This window comes from Pungitius pungitius, chromosome 2 (genome assembly GCF_949316345.1).
Source record: "Pungitius pungitius chromosome 2, fPunPun2.1, whole genome shotgun sequence".
In the NCBI taxonomy this organism is placed as follows: domain Eukaryota; kingdom Metazoa; phylum Chordata; class Actinopteri; order Perciformes; family Gasterosteidae; genus Pungitius; species Pungitius pungitius.
In genome coordinates, this window is record NC_084901.1 from 26,882,796 (window position 1) to 26,900,873 (window position 18,078).

General features: G+C 42.8%; 1 protein-coding gene across 1 annotated transcript in view; it reads right to left on the reverse strand.

Annotated features, from left to right (window-relative positions):
* Nucleotides 1–17,626, reverse strand: part of LOC119210425 (GDNF family receptor alpha-4-like) — a 32,556-nt gene extending 14,930 nt beyond the window's left edge. The window contains exons 1-2 of the mRNA XM_037460378.2: nucleotides 16,829–17,626; nucleotides 2,292–2,585 (exon numbers count right to left, since the gene is read on the reverse strand). Of these exons, the coding sequence (XP_037316275.2) occupies nucleotides 2,292–2,585; nucleotides 16,829–16,868 (334 nt within the window). The 5' untranslated portion in view covers nucleotides 16,869–17,626. The remainder of the gene's footprint in view (nucleotides 1–2,291; nucleotides 2,586–16,828) is intronic.
* Between the last annotated feature and the right edge of the window lie 452 nt (nucleotides 17,627–18,078).

Here is an 18,078-nt window from a genome sequence, read left to right on the forward strand (position 1 = left end):
TCTGTAACATATTCTGTTCCATCTCTAAATTAAGTTGTGACTGTATTTTCTGAAAATTCATTGCATGGAGTTGGTGTTTAGTTCACAGAAGCTACTTAGAAGAACGCAGGCCGCTCCACCGTTTTCCATTGCACCGCTGAGGGGTCCCTGTAAACCACCCCTTTGCACAGCCTCTATGAGTGATGAATAAAGTTCCATAAATCATTGTTGAGTTTTATCACTATGCATTTTTCGCTTTTATTCATTAATTCCATGCCATTTATCAGGGGACATACTTAAGTACAAGGAGCAAGAAAGTCTCCCTTATCATGGAGTTAAACCCAGACTAAAAGTGTTGATCATTGAAAAACGTTTCAAATCCAAATTCTTATGTTTCAGATTATTCGCCTTGATCTGGCTTGGCACTGACCAAGAGAGGCGAGAGATCATGAGTGACAGCATTAGAAACGGGTCACATGACGAGCCGGAAAACCTAAGAATGCATTGAAATGTTCTTAAAAGTGCCATGCCATTTATAAGCCTTCCAATGAGATCATTAGAAGTTCATTCTTTCATTTCTTGTTTAGAGAGGTATTTCAACCATCTGGGAAATACAATGACAACAAAATTTTAAGATTGACATAAAAACAAAACAGTTAACATCATTCTCATTTCTGTGTTGAGTACTGAGGTAACGTCAGAACGTAATTAGGCCAGCTTAGCTTAAATACTGGTAAAGGCTAAAACAGAAACACAGCCTCTGTCACAATTCCTCTCAGATAACCAATTAGTCACTGTTTGCCTGGCCAGTGAAAACTATTACATGCCGGACCTGGACCCTCGTCATTTGGCGCTGTTTCCGGTCTTTTTTTGTTGATCGCCTGTAAGTGATGTTAATTCATACAATGTGCATATCAAATCTCATGAATATAGATACATATTTACATGTCTAACTACCGCAGGAAAGCTACTTGATGAGAGAAAGTAGTAAGACTTACTCGGGCGATGTTATTATGTTTTAACTTTTGAGGGTGTTTTACATTTATTGGCCATCTTGTATGTTTATTAAGATACAAACAAAAATACCGAACTTTAAATACAGTTTATTGTTTTGTGGAGTAACCTCATTGCTGAGGTGAGATATCTATCATTGTTTTTATTCTAATTACTTGGATCTCTATATGCATGTAACACAACACCATGAAAACCATGAGTGTCATTCAATGCTACACTATTATGGTCCCTCTATCATTTGACCGACGTGAGGATTTGGGGGATTGACAGACAGACCCAAAGTCCCCATGAGCCTTGAGTGGACGAGCCGTTTACGGAGACCTGCACATGATCTAAAACACCTTTAAAAGTTCAAACTTAATCAAGAAGGTAATAGCATGTAAAGGGTTTATATACGCAAATCCTATTCTACACTATATATTTATGGAAATGACACGCTAGAGCGGCCTACCAGCATTAGGAGCTGAGGAGTGTGTAATTACACTAATGCTCCGCTGACTAATAGGCCACAGGGGAACAGGCCAGCGGCAGCTCTCTTACTGATGCACACGGCACAACAACATTGTGCGATTGGGTGAGGTCCTTTTGGCTGGACCTCACTCAGACAAACAAGGCTGCATAGGAATTCTGACAAAAAGTTCAGGTGAGGGTTATGGATAAATGTGCATTAGTATCTACAAAGTTTGACGTAATTGTTAACGTGTTTTAGACACTACACTGGCCGTTGTCTGTTAACATGATCATTTTTATAGTCTACTCAAGGATATTTGTTCTGGTTGTCTGGCAATGTGACTTATGTTCCTCACTACACTTGTTCCTATTATTTTTTTCTTTTTATATAATTTGCAAGATGGACCCAATCATTTAAATGAAGGGAGAATAACTTCCAATAAAAGTGCATAATACTACTATATCTTTAAAAAGGAAAACAGCTTGTTGCTGCTATATTAATAGCTCTCCCTATGGGAAGTTTTTCTTACAGTCAACAAATCGGAAGATAACAGCAAAAGAAGCAATGAATAGATTTTTACTACTGACAAATATTGTCTTTGTGTCCAAAGACTGCCATAGAGCTCTATTGTTGTTGCACTGGGTCTCTCCGGGTTAGATAAGACACAAAGATCCGTTTGCTGTTGTTTTCTCTGATCAGTACCACGACCATGCACCCAACACACAGTATTGTCCTTTGAACTAGATAATGAATGGCTGGAGGGAGACCCAGCGTTTGATTAGTCGCCCCACAAACAGACCTCCATGCTTGTCCCCCACAACCCAGCCCCAGCAGGGGCCCGACTAACCTGGTAGCAGGCGAACCCTCCAGTAAATGCGCAGGCACTGCTCCTCCCTGCGATAGCCGCGGTGGCACTTGCAGGCCAGCAGAGCGGGGTGACTTGCCAGCAGAGTGTCCCGTCCCTCCAGGCACTCGGCGGTCGCCTGCTCCCCCAGCGAGGACACGGCTGCGTCGGCCGCACACAGCTCCAAGCCGCGGTACAGCGCCTCGCACCGGGGGTCGCCGGAGCACACTCGATAAGTTTCGACGCAGTCCGTGTGGGGGGAGGAGGGGTACACTGGTGCTGAAGATGGCAACACACCTAAGAGAGTACAAAATACATGCAGAGAGGTGTTTAAAGAGTCAGCGCCTGGTCACACCACATCGACAATATCAATGATGTGGCTCTGGAAGCTTAGTTATAATATATTTGATTATTGGATGCATTGCAATTCTCTTTTGAACAATAATAACTCAAGAATCAATTCAAAGCTAGGCCGAATATTAGAGCTGAGCAGCCATTCAGCTGTCAGAAGCACGCATCGTCTGTCGCATCTGTCTACGTATTTTAGTGAAAGTGGAGTCAGAATCCCCAGAACACGGCTGTTGTCTTCTTCTAACTCCTCATGAATTCTCCCAACGGTCTTTCATTGACCCTTTGACCGAGGGCAAGGAAGAGAGGTTAGAAATAGTTGTGATGTCGGTGAGTCACTGAATAGTCTGTGTGCCCTGTGTTTAGAAATAAAACGTTCTGCGATGTTAAAACTGTGTTTCAGTCCTCCTGTCTGCCCGTTTGAACCAGTCCACGTGTTTGGGGACAGTCTAGGGGACAATGTAACCAAACGTCATGCCAATAGTCACAGACAAAGATCACAGTTCGGCTTCCATTCATCCCACTTTCACATGAGGAACATCACATTTTCAACCGAAAACCTTTCTGTTTCCTTTTATAGAAGACCTTTGTAGATGCTCTTCAGCCGAGACATTCCGCCCCGGCTGACCTCACCCTGAAGTCAACTAGTTTTTATTCCTTACAGACGGGGTTTGAACAGTTCACTGTTTTGTTAAGTGTGTCTGCTTTGATTGGCACAGAGGAGAGGCTCCCCCCGGTACAAATCCAATAGCTTGTCTATTTACAGGGGGAGAGTGCAGAGAAGCTGTTTGAGGGCAGCAGAAATGTCATCCGAGGAGGAGAAATGGGGGCACGAAAAGACCGGTGGGAAAATGGAGAGGTGCAAGGCGAGGGAGAGGGGCGAGAGAAATAGAGGTGGAGAGCGAGCGTGCCAATGTGAACCTTGATGGGTTGGACACGCGCACAATGGGAGGCACAATCAGCATGCACCGCCGAAAATGATGTTCTTAAAATCACAGAAAAAAGCACCTATACACACACACACACACACACACACACACACACACACACCGACAAATAAAAAAAAAAACGACACGTAAACACACACAAAGGTGCGCGGACATGGCTGCCATGAGAAGGAACCTTATATGTGTGTGTCCTGCTGGGAGGAAGACTGCAAGGCACACAACCCGTTATTACTGCCAGAACACAATACTGCACAACCACAGGGTGGGGGGGGCAAAGCAATCTGTGTAAGAAACGCACACACATACATACTCGCATAGGCTTCCACACACACGCACGTATCTCGTTGTCAGAATAAAGTGGCTGAGGGAGCATAAACAGCTTAACATTCAGTGCCGGATCAGTAGACAGTATGTAAATTGAATACTGAGTGTGCTGATGAAAGACTAACCACAAACATAGAACATTGGAGTTTGAACAAACAGCCTTTGTGGAGCGCCGCATCCCAACGCTCCTTCGCAACTCACTTTGTCCACACGTGTGACTTTGGCTCGACCCTGACCACCTCCCTCCGACCAAAGGCTGTCCTGTCTAACGCTAGCGCTGCATCTTCAAACTTTCACAAAACATGTTTTTTTTGTCGCGGCTGCGCTCCCTTCATCATCCCTTCATCATCCCTTCATCATCCCTTCATCATCCCTTCATCATCCCTTCATCATCCCTTCAGCTCAGTCACCGAGGTAATACAGACAGGTGACAGCAAGATATTGCTTAACAAGAACAATAAACTCCCTCTCCAGGGTCCAATAAATAAACTCCAATGGGTCCATGTGGGCTTTCAATGGAAAATTCCGGGAATTTGGAACCCTATACAGCGGAAATGTTTACTTAGCCAGTTTTCAGCTTTATATCCTCAGTTGGGGCCGTACTGGCAGTTCCAAAGTCGAGGCTTAAATCTATTACTGATGATTTTGCCATCAGGACTGTGGATGTTTGCTTTGGAGCAAATGGCCTGGGGAGGAGAAGGCCTGCCGAATTAGGGAGCTCTTTTAAATCACCCATTTTTATTGATTTACTTTGATGGGATGTTGTCTTTGTATTGCTGTTATTGCTATTTCGAAAAATCACTTGAGCCCTCATGTGTACAACAAAGGCGCCGCTTTTTGTGCATTATTATCATTATAGAATTATCACAACAGCAATGCTTGTTTTGTTACCGTACTACTCTGCCTTTTTGGCCTTGATTGACGGACACACACACACACACAAACAAATACACTCTGCGGCAAAGGAAGTGCCACTGAAGTGAATAAGGTAGCCATTGTTGTTGTTGCCTAGTAATTGTAGTCGTAGGCCCCTTTAGGAGTCTCTAAAGAGGTGTTCCCACAGGAAGTCCAAGCCGCAGTGTGTTATGTTGCCAAGCGGGCCAGAACAGTGAAATTGTTTAGCTAAACTGAACTTTGGCAGCAAACCTTTTTTCCTCCCAGACCTAAAAATGTTCAGTGAGAGAGAAAAAGCTCCCCACTAAATTCGTCTTCACTGAGTAACAACAAAAAGTTAATGTTGATGAATAAATATAGATGCCTTCAACGTGGTAAGATTTCCCCAAAAACATGTTTGCCATCAGCAGATTGCAAAAGGGAAAGGTGTCTGCAGGCAGCAGCAGCACCCCCATCAGCGCTGATGGTGTTCATCCTTGTTTTCCAACTGAAAACAATGAGCACACAATATGCCATCTGCTGCACACCCGCTCTGTGTGTATACACAGCGTCTGGAGAGCTGCTCGGAGGAAGATCACAATTCAGACCGAGTGGCCGTTTGTTTGACGTTCATTCGAATCAGCAAAACAACTGGTCTCGTTCCTTATGAGATGCCCAAGGTCTCGAGCGCAATGTGACGCTCCATTTGGACTCAGCTGGCATCTGCACAGCTGGTCCATAAGCGGATTAAAACAGATTGTGGCAAAAATCTCTAGGAATCCAAATCTTAAAAATAATACAGGGTCAAAATTAGCTTTGTAATTACTCTGATGATGTAATTATAGGACTGTCTTTGGGTCAGTATAATTCTGAAAATTATTTATATCTCCTAAAATGCTCAAAATGAAAAAGGTGAGAGCAATGCAACTTTCACAAATTACTTCTTTATCATGTGCTGCAGTTTTCTACCACGCTAAAGTAGCTTTGCAAAACCATCTACCCGATGGAGAGTCACAAGCTGGGACGTGTCCTACTGATAAATGAAACCAGTCAGTTTGACCCTTTCTGGACTAGGTGTTTCTTCTGCGGTCTCCAAGAGCTAAAGCTAAATGATGGATTTGCGACGAGTGCCTCATAGTATTTGAAGAAAATAAAATACGGAGGCACCACATTCAGCAAACGTCCGCATGGGATGACAGGAGAGGGCCACTAGACTAGGGCCGTCACGTTTGACTGCATCCTACAATCTCAGCATTATGACCTGATGTGTTTCTGAACTCTGTGCTCTGTGTAACCCCGGTTTAAATCTGGCAATATATTACATTGGTTTTGCCGTCCCCGGCCCTTTAAGATGCGATCTCACGCAGACCCAGTCACGTGACTGTGCTTGCCAAATCGCGCAGTAGAGCACGAGTTTGAACTAGGCTGCAGCGTCTTCCTCATTCAGAGGTGTGGGGAAGCTGATCGGCAGCTGTGGACAGGTTTGTGTTCAACAAACTATTCACTCTTGTGCTTGATTTATTCTTTGAGATTAAACATATCATTGTAACTTTTAGAATAACTTAGTGGCTGCAGGGAATCGTCACCATCATCAGGTTGCCATTTGTTTACATAGAGGAACTGGGTCTGAAATCTGACCAAACTACTTCAAAAGTAATACAACAATCCTTTGTAACCCCAAAGTGCATTACCGAAACAAATCCACAATGGGATTTAAGTTCTTTTATAGGCTGCACAGTCTCTATACACTGACTGGTTTCCCAACCTATCCATCTCTGTAAAAAAACTCACCCTCTTTTTATATTTGCCACAGAAAGACAGTGGTGGCGTAACATGACACGGGAGTGTTTCTCTGAGTGACATACTCACAAAATAGAGGTCAGCCTTTCACTTCTTCAAATAGATCCTCAAACTATATCCTCTCCCTGTACACCAACAACTGCACCTCCAGTCACCAGTCTGTCAAGCTCCTAAAGTTGATGACACCACCCTCATTGGACTGATCTCTGGTGGGGACGAGTCCGCCTACGGGTGGGAGTCTGACCACCTGGTGACGTGGTGCAGCCAGAACAACCTGGAGCTTAACGCCCTGAAGACCGTGGAGATGGTCGTGGACTTCAGGAAGAACGCAGCCCCACCTTCCCCCCTCACCTTGTGTGACTCCCCCGTCACCACTGTGGATTTCTTCCGTTTCCTGGGCTCCATCATCACCCAGGACCTCAAGTGGGAGCTGAACATCAGCTCCATCACCAAAAAGGCTCAGCAGAGGATGTTCTTCCTGAGGCAGCTGAAGAAATTCAACCTGCCAAAGACGATGATGGTGCACTTCTACACGGCCATCATGGAGTCCATCCTCTGCTCCTCCATCACCGTCTGGTATGCTGCAGCCACAACCAAGGACAAGGGCAGGTTGCAGCGTGTTGTCTGCTCTGCAGAGAGGGTGATTGGCTGCAATCTGCCGTCTCTCCAGGACTTGTTCACTTCCAGGACTTTGAAGCGGGCCAGAAAGATTGTAGCCGACCCCTCATGTGACTGACTCTCACTCCATGTACATACACTTTGTCACTTTCAATTGTCACTTTCTGTTTAGCTGGTGCACTTTATCTTTATTTTTAATTTGATCTTTATTTCTTAACTTACTATCCCATAGCCTTAGCGTACTAACCCATAGTATATATATATATGTCTGCCGTCATGCACCAAACGCCGAGTCAAATTCCATGTATGTCTGACATATGATGGCAATAAACGTTTCCTGATTCCTGATATAAAAACAACAGAAAACTGTAGATTGGACCAAATTGTGAACTGAGAGAGCCCATCAAAAAACACTTGCATCAAGTTCCGTTCTAGATCATCAGGACTTCAAGAGGTATGAAGAAGACAATAGAATGAAAATTGGACAATAAAGGTTTAGATTTATTGAATGGCCCAGGCTTAACTCATTTTCCAAAAAAGTGCTGGGTTTAAATTGTATAACAGCAGCATTGGAAATTTTGAGGAGAGCCCAGGTGTCAAAGATAGTGCTGGCTGAATGTGAGTTCCGATGGCTAATTGGCAACCGAAAGCGAAAAAAATGTTTTTTGTCTCTACCACTTTGGCTCTAATCCAATACACAAAGTACAAAACTGTAGCTTCATAAAACCTTGGAGCAGCTCCACTTCTTCATTCTCTTATGTGTGGACTTATCTTATCTGAGGACTGACTAGATGCTACAGTGACGCCATTTGGCCTCTGAAGGTACAAGTGATATTGCAACAAAGGACCGGCCAGTCCTTCAAACTTGATCTTGAAAATACCATCACATTGAAGGTCCACTTTAGTGTTTCTCATATCTTTATATCAGGGGGAAACCCCCCACTCTTTTCATGGCACACAGTTCCACCATGACACGCGTGCCAATCTGATTACAGCCCCAATTGTCCCACCCCTCCGCACCAGCCAGCCTAAGGTTGTAAACCTAGGGGAAACACCCCAATTTTTCTGGAGCACATTTTTTCTTTAGATTCACTATCCGCTACAAATCTGTAACACAACAGTTATCTTGTTAATCAAGCGAGTCAATACAGTCTTCCTCAGAATATGAGTTTGAAGATAACCCTAACCCCACGAAATTATTTTGTATGTTATCAATGTAATCATGAAGGATATATAAACACAGCAAAAGAACAAAGGCCAGGCACAAACAGTGTTCAAAGGGTCCAACAACCAGCAATCGGTTTTCCAGCAGTGTATTTCATTTTATTTGTCACGTAATTTGCGTCATGTACAGTAGTTACGGGAAATACAGGAATATTCAAACCCAAAAGACAATCTTGTCCTAAATCTATCCAATTAGTTCTGTTGCCTAAATCCTACTGCGCAGTTCCCTTTGAAAGCGCTGGGTGATTTTGAAGAGATTGTATGCATTACGAGGGGATATTGCTGTATATGTATACGTTGATCAAAGAAGCCTGATGTGGTACATTTTTAACCAAACACAGCCAACGAGAGTCATCTCACGATTTGCTTGGAAACCCGAAGAACAAGCAAAATCAACTTCAACATCCAAGGAGAATTTCAAATCATTTTGGACACTCCAACAAATAATGCCACACCAAAGCCTTGCAGCAGTGGAGCAGGTTTTATTGATGCCAATGCATGGCTGCTGGCTGAGGTTTGAAAAGCTCTTGCCGGAGAGACAGACTGCAGCAGAGAGAAGACAGACTACGTGTTACACCTTCGAGCCGCTGAATGGACTTTGATTCCTACACTGGGCTTCCATTGAAAGAACTCATGTTGAGAGCCAATAATTGGGTGACCTTTTAACTTCAAACTAGTTCTGCAGGACTAGGGTAGGTCAACAATCTAATAATAATAATGACAATAACAAAAAATGATATGAGCAAGAACATGTCAAGGACTTCAAAATCAACGATACGAGTTGAGGTTTGGTTCCCTGCTGCACTTGATGCCAGAAAGCCAGCACTCTTCCCCCCCCCAAAAATGAACCAGAATCATTGTTGCAAAAGATAGTGTGCAACCTGAAAATTTCTAATCACATTTCACAGACACAGACTGAGGCTCTGAATCCCTAAGCCTCTAAAGTCTTTTTCTTACTTCCTTGTTTATGAATAACGGAGGTAACAGAAGCCATAATTACTGTAGCTGTGATCAAAGACTGAATAATGGATAATGTCTGAATGATTGCAACGGTCTCAGGCAGTGATGAGTGCCCCCTATTTTTCTGTCCCTTTTCCGAAGGAACCCATGCCGTGTCCCTGAGTCCAAAAAGAGCTGCTACATCAATGTGTTTCTGCAAAGTGGGACTGGGATCCATTTGTGCTAGAAAATAGTTAGTCATTTGAGGCCATTTGAATAAATGTAAGGGATTGGGATTTCAAGCTTTAAGCAAGACACATTGGTGTTCTGACAATAACCTGGTCCTTAACACTAAAGAAACAAAGAGATCCCCTTGGATTTCAGGAGAACTCGGAAGACCACACCTCCCCCATTAAGTCAATTCTCTGCCACTGCGCCCCCTTGTGGTACACCAGCTGCAAGGCAGAGAACCGGAGAGACCTAGCCCCGGTAGTCAAAACAACCCACAGGATCATAGGGACCAAGCTGCCTGATTCTGGACACAGTGTATGCTAGCCGTCTGCATAAGAAGGCTAGCAACATGAGATCCTACCCAGGGTCACAGGGTGCCCTCCTGCCATCAGGGCAACGGTTCAGAAGCATACAAACACGTTTCTTCCCCAGAACAGAAGCTTCTATCATCCCCCGTCCCCCCTTCCCCCCCTCTCTCTCTCTCACACACACACACACACACACACTTGACACTTTATACTCTATTTGCACCAACAAACAAATGGACACATTTTACCTTATTTTTAGTGATACTTTTATACTTCAGTAACTTTTTGATTCATCTTGTGTATTTTTATCTTTCGTAGCTTCTCATTTATTTTATTCCTTATGTGTATCTTTATCTTGTACATTGGTAGCCCTACTTTAGCCAGTAGCAGCAAACAACAATAGACAAATGGAATTTTGTTGCATAACATTAATGACAATACAAACATTTAACCTTTAACACTTTAATCTTTAACGGGTACAAAAACCATACACCAAAGATGTATCATGATGATCCCTAGTGCCTGTCTGCTGTCTCCACCAGCGAACTCGAGAACGGCTGCCTACAAGTATGATTATACAGATCAGTAAAGGTGTGAAAATCAGTGGCCACGCCCCCTGGGAGTGGTCTCCTGGTGAGTTCACTGTAGCTCGGATTTCGAATGTCTCAGTCCATATCAGTTGTGGTGCTATCAAGTATTACATGAATGCATTTCGGTAGATTACATTACATTGAATAGAATCATAACTGTACAGTGGTATTATTCTATTGAGAGCTTGACGTACAATTTCAAAAATTACAGTGGTTTTACAACATTCCCATTACTTTATTGAATATATATCTCCAGAATCATGGTTGTATTTTAGTGTACACTAAATGCATTTTATTTATACTTAATTTATGAACCTTGTCGTCAATTTATTTTTGAATATCCTACAATGTCAAGCGTTGGTCTTGATACACTCTGGTCATGACTTGGTCTATGTTGAGGTGGTTCTTGACTTAAACACTAGTATCTCTAAACTTCAGACTAAAATAATATAAATTTAGTTGAAAATGATTATCTATGGACTCTTGCATCAGTCTCCTCTTTATTATATAACCCCACACCACAGACAAGAATGTAGAAGAAAACATATTGGATGCAGTGTTTCCAAACTATTTAAGATTTGAAGAACCAAACTAAATATCTAGCGGATCTAATATCTAATATCTGGGGATTGTGGGTCTGAAGATCTGAAGCCATCCTCTGACACATCTGTCATTAGTAGCAGATGGGCCTGAGGTCATGTCACAGCTGACCTGGGATCACACCTGGCTCTGACCAATCAGAGCAGCGGTACCTTCAGGGACTACTAACTCAAGTCCGACACCAAGTTTAGAGTAAGGACTGACCAACACACATGTGCTCAGTAGAAAGGCTTTGCATACCTGACACACAGACACAGCCAACACACCATCTGTCGCTTCAGTGTTTGAGTTTAAAATCCCAAGTATCAACAAAACACACAGAAAACCTCCAAACTAACCCTCTTGGATACACAAAAATTCCCTTTGAGAAGAACGTTATCACACAGACCGAGTCGTGCACACATGCTCACACACACACCTCTGCAACCAGATCAGATAGAACCATGTGGATGGAGGCCAGTGGATTTGCTCATTTTTATAAAATCTAACTTATTTTACGATCATTTACCTCACACCCCTTCTGATCCTCTCCGTCTCTCTCTTTCTGTTTGCCCTCCCTCTCTCTCTCTCTCTCTCTCTCTCAATTCAATTCAACATGCCTTAATATACATGTGATCATTTCCATTAAGAAAAACTATAGAATGATGAATAAATCATTAAACAACATTTGTTTTTCTCTAATGTTTCATACTGTGGGCGTGATAGTATGATTTGTGGTTCTTTTGCTGGCACAGACTTATCTTGCTTCATAGCGCAGGAGTCTCTCTTTGCTTGATTTCTAATCCTCATAATGAACTTTGTGTCAAACTTTAGTTTATGGCTTGCGACTCTCTACATTATCAAAGTGCCTCTCGGTTTGACAAGGTACAGTGTGCTATTCTCTTTTTCAATAAATGATGAGGGTTGCACTTGGTGATGGATTTTGGTTTTGTCTTGCCAATATTCAATGTATCTGTGATTATTTTCCACGTCAATTGTGTTTCTATGTGTTTTCAGGTGGATTGTGGAGTTCTCTGTGTTTGAGCTAGTAGGTTTCTTGGCTATTCATGGAGGTTTACTTGCTGGGAAAAAGCTGTCCCATAAAAAGTCTATGTGATGGTAGTATTCAAGATAAGATCATGCCAAGGGAACCTGTAAGTGGACAGCTTCTTTAATCGTGTGCAGCAATTGCACTCTTTCCCTCCCGCCCCACACTTCATTTCCCAATGAGAACATGTTGAATGACAATACTGAATCATTTTAGCCAGATTTCTTCTGGTGGTATGGCATATTTAGAGATTTCCTTGTACTGTGGTAAACAATTGGTTCTCTCTCACACCAACCCCCCTTTTCTGATCCGAATGATCACCGCTCCTATTCTGAGCAGCTGTTCACACTTATCATCAAAGCAGGTTTATGATGTTCATTTCTCGGACTTCATTGCTCTTCATAGACGTCACGGTCTGAATCGCCCGGAGATCAATACAGATAAGACAATCTCTCTCTCTCTCTATTGATTGTAGGCATATCGGGTCAAATCACTCTTAATAATTGCAAATGCAGGCAAAAGCAAACACAAACACTCACAAATGCACACAGAACAATTCATAAATATATTCGATTTACAAATGCAAACAGATGGATTTACAAATACATTCCAATCCACACATGAATTATGATTAATATGTCTATTTGTTTGTGGATCACACTGCATTAGTTTGTGGATCGCTCCACATTTGAATGTTTTAGACTTTCCTGATGCAAGTGTGTTTTTTCGACAAGGACCTAGCCAATCGGATGTCGCCATCAAAAGGTGTTCTGACCACTCAAAGCGTTTTAACCCTACATGACATCACTCACCCATTCATACACTGATGACAGGACCTACCATACACAGTGGCCCCTGCACATCAGTAACTAACATTCACACACTGTAGTCAATGTTGGGGGTTAAGGGTCTTGCCCAAAGGACACATTGACACATGGGTTAGCCTGGGATCAAACCACCAACCCTCTGATTGGAGGACAACCCTGCTCTCCACTCACCCACAGTCACCCCAACCAATCACATAAACGCAGCTCTCCACTCCACTCCCCACAAGGCTGCCTGCGTTACAGTGGCACAATTTGCGAAGGCGAAGCAAGGGGTCAGAGGTCAACAAAGTTAAATTCGAATACAAGCCTTTTGCAATATATTGCATATAGACAATCTGTAAACCGACGTGAACTTTATTTATTTTTACAACTAACAAAATAGCCTCACTGGTAATTTGCTTTGAAATAACTTGCTTGTTTAAACATATTAAAACAAACATTTAATATTAAATGAATAAAAAATAATAATAAGTAAAAAGTAGAACTAGATTGTAATGCTGAATTCAAAGATTGATTGTCTTGTAAAGATTTGTGAATTATTTAGCTGTACTTTCTCAGGTGACTAGACTGAATAACCATAAAAATAACCATGATGATGTCATTGGGTTTATCTGAGTTCAGTCTGAAAGACTGCGTTACAAACTGGAGGGGTGGAGTTTGAAAGATGTGAGGATTCATCACACAAGTCAATGATTTGATGAAAGTTGGTTACATTATGGATAATGTTGGATACAACATTTGAGAGGTGTGTTCCATGCTCAGGACCAATAGTTTAAAGGTTTAACTATGTAGTATCACAGGGATATTGGGTTTCTCCATAGAGAAAACCCTTCGTAACAATCACTGAAAAGACGTGAGCATGTAGTGGCCGATGAGCTGATGACAGGGCTCACTTGAAGAGACTGAAAATCGTTCAAACTCACTTTCTACCGTTAGATTCATCAATTAACTAATTAAGAGTCATCAAAAAACTAGTAGCATCTTTGGACAGTGGCATGAAGCCGGAGAACCTGCAAAGAATCATCCACGACAAGGAGGAGATCATGCAGACTGAAGACAGCCTGCTTATTGGACCTGAGCCCCACTCCCCATATTATTCATCCTTAAAAAACATGTTGTGTCATTAATAAGACGTATTTGATATAAGACCCTATAGAGTAAGAAGCTGATTGAGAATGGTTTTCAAGCCCTTTAAGAGGAACAAAAAAAGCAAAGTGGACGTTAAGAGGGAACCTGGGACGAGAAGGTAAACACTCCCTGCAGACAACTTGATTCACAAGGGTCAATATCAGTGTAGGTCTTCAAAGAGCCACTACTGGCGTCTGAGCCCTGTCACGCACCCTCCCAACCCTAAAAATACAGACAAACACGCACACCTGCATGCGCACCGATAAGACGTCAGCCACCGCCGCTCCGAATGTGTTTGCGCACTGGTGTCGGTTCACTGCACTTCCTCATTGAATGATTTGAACAATTTATTCTGACACGCTGCTAAATCCGAGTTCGAAAGGGAATTTAGATTGAGATTGAAAAAAGAGAAGAAAGCAAAGCCAGTTGCGACCTGAGAGTATTGCAGAAAAGGGGGGGGGGAAGAGGGTTACCTGAGGCGAGGGAGACAGGGAGGTATATGAGCCTGTCACTCAACATTACAGTGTCACTACGAGCCGGCCAATCATTAACAGGGCTAATGAACATAATGGGCTTTGTGCTGCAGCACGGAGTGGGCACCTAAAGCCACTGTGGAGGAATGTTATTGGCACTGCTACAGCAGTGATATAATCCACCCATTCCCAACCAGGAGGTGTTTCATGATGACCGCACATCCACGTGTGCCTAAGATTAAAATAAACACATATTAAATGAACTTTTTAACTATATTAGTCTGACTGGCAAGACACGTCTCCATCTTCCACCAACCTGAGTCACTTTAACGCCTGCCAATGAAAGTGTGGTTAAAACTTCACTAGACATACTCATAGAACCAGTCCTTTTGCTCATGGTTGTAAATGAGCACAATTAAACGTCTGGACAATCAGCCGAATGCACGGTTAGTAGCTGAGGACAGACATGTACATGCACACATACCACCAAGCACATTATCTCCTGGGGAAATAACAATACCAGCTTCAACAATAAACGCAACATTTAAGACTGAGATTATTATTTTTAGATTAGTTTCTATCCACCCTTACAGATTTTACATTATGCATGGATGTTCATCAACAACAAGAAATAACAATAAATAAAAAAACATGATGTCAAACTGTTTTGGGGCCTGCAAAGTTCAACTAGAAGAGAAACGGATCTGTCATCCTTCAGACTTCACCTTTATAAGTAGGTCAGGTGACCTCTCACTGTGGCAAGAACAACATCAGCAACAGCCAGGTATTGGCCTGAGAAGCACTCGCTATGAAGCAACAATAGCAGACAGAACTCTGAACGGACCACCTCCCTGGGATGTCTGGACATTGATTAGAGATTAAATCAGTTTCCAACTTGTCTCTCCCTGTTTCTACCCCAGTAGAATGCGTTGACCGATCCATCGCTGCTATCTCATCTTCAACAAGTAATCAGCAGTTTGTTTGCTTCTGTTCAGCCGTAATCACTGCCAGCTTCAGAGTAAAAAGCATCTGCCTCAGTTTCTTTGTCCAGCGCTCTGGCTCCGTACACGCACCCATCTGTGATCTATGGAATTAATGATGAAAAACACTCGACACTTGCATAAATGACGCCTTTAGCTCTTTGGCTTAAACACCTGCCCATGACACTTGACGGCGTAGTTTAAGGCTTTACCACCCCGGCGCCTTTGTGCTATAAACAATAGAGACGTTCTCTCCGAGTGACTTTATGGCGCTCTATAAAGACGCCCCTTTTTTTTCTTTACGCACGGGCTGTCAGACACACTAATGCCAAACAGAACTCACAAATACACAAAGAGCACGCTCACACGCGCTATGAACTACCGTTATTATGAAGCGCTCATAGCAGGATAATTATCATGACAGGAGCAAAGAACCACAACTTCTCACATTGCTTTGAGATTGGAAAATTTTGAAGACATTTTTGCAAAGTGTATTTGAAAAGCCATTTAACACAAGTATTCATATCTTCGTATATAATATATGGTGTTTGTGTAAAACAGAAAAAAAAGAGGAAGAAGCTGTTTTTTTAAGACAATGGATCCAATCGGTTCATCTGAATCGTAATAGAACATTTACTGTAAATAGATTTCAAAGAACAAAATGTTAAGGAAATAGCCTGCAAGCCTGTATAGGCCTAAAAGGTAAGATATCCCGTAAATGACTTCATCTTAATTCTCAAAAACAAACAATGGGTCCCTAAAATCAATTAATACATCAGTGCTTGACATTAAATGTCAAATTAAAATGAGTCTTTTGAGCCATAAGGCAAACAACCCAAGCACGTCGTAGCTGCGCAGGGCTGGTCGGGTTCGTTAGAGGTCCTTTTAAAGTTGGAGAGCAGGGCTCGGGCCTCAAGGGCGTAGCCTGCTCCTCTTCTACTGGCCAGCTTGAAAGAGCAACCAAAAACAGAAGACCAAAAAGTACACTCTCTGGACTTAAATATTCAATAATTTTTTTTGTAATCTGCTGAAAAGTTGGCAGGAGGAAATACACAAGCACTCTTATTCCCGCACATCCCCTCGGCTCCGATAGCGTGAAATTGACCAGAAGGAGCCGTAAAAAAAAAACGCAGCCAGGAGTAATGGTGACTAGAAGACGCAGACATATCTCTCCACCTCATCGGAACATTAGAAGTGTCACTACAATCCTCGTCCTCATCCTCACCTCTTTCCCTCTGAGTTCAAACACCATCCAGACAACGGCTGCGTATCAACACTTTTACTATTGTAAAAGTCAACGTACCTGCCAAGAGGAGAGCGAGCACACTCCCGGCGAGAAACATGGTTCGAGTGCTCGGGGTGAAACAGGAACCAGAGACTTGGTGCGTTTGGGTCCAACAGCACCGCCGTGCGCGCCGCAGACTCACGAGCCAACCTGCCGCTACATTCACCGCGCGTCCCGCTCGCCCTTTGCTCCTTTCACAAAGGTCGCTCAAGTTCCCAGTCCACGGCAAAGGAAGGAGCTACGGAGGAGTGCGTCGGAGGGAAGGAGGCGCGCCGGAGAGCCAGCTCCTGAGTGTGAGCGTGTGTTTTTTGGGGGGTGTCAGAGGCTTCCAGCCTCACGTCGTGCTGTTTTAAAAAAAAAAAAAAAAAAGAAAAAAGAGAAAATCACAAGTACTGGATGGAGGGATTGTTAGGTGTCACCAGGAGATGTGATGCAGCTGGTAGGTAGCTCCGCTCGTCACGGGGGTCCCGGTACATTCTGCGATCGTGATGCTGTCTGCCAGGGACAGGCTGTGGTTATTAACTGGCGATATCCCTACTCCTCCCCCTTAGATCATCATCATACTCACCTTCAGGGACAGTAAGGGATAGAATTAGACCTTTGGTTCACCATAGCTGAGTAGTATCAAAAAATACATCTGAAGCATTCATGTAACCCTCAAATAATTGGCATATGGCAATACAAGTAGCTTTTGAAACCAGCGCCAAAGAACTGGTTTGTGTTGATAATTAGCCTATTGTCGTTTTCTGGAGAGCTTTTGGCTGAACGCATGCTATAAAATAGTTTAGGCACAATGGCATCTTTTACAGTAATGTTGAACTCTCTTACAGAATAAGCAGTGAATTGTGTAGTTCCATCAAGTAGTTGCTTTGGCATCGACCTTAACAGCAGGGTTGCTTCAACAGAGGAGTATTATCCAAATATATTCTAATTTAATTAGGTTAACTTCGCAAGTGTTTATCATTTCACTCCAACGTAATCTAATCCTATTTATGAATCGAAAGATTTATGCCATACTCACAGTGAATAATCCCCTGACTTCCGTCTTCCCCTCGGCTCTGTTGAGCATTTTTATCATTTTTTAGCTTTTTGTTGCTATTTACCTCTACTTTTTTCCTCCACAGTTTTGTTTGACTCATATGCTGTCATCAACCTCATCTGATCCCAGCGGGCAGCTGTCATAAACTGCACATACCTGCACAGTCGGTCAACACAGGTCAACTTCAAACTGATGATATAAAGAATAGTATTAATGTTAATTTGTAGAA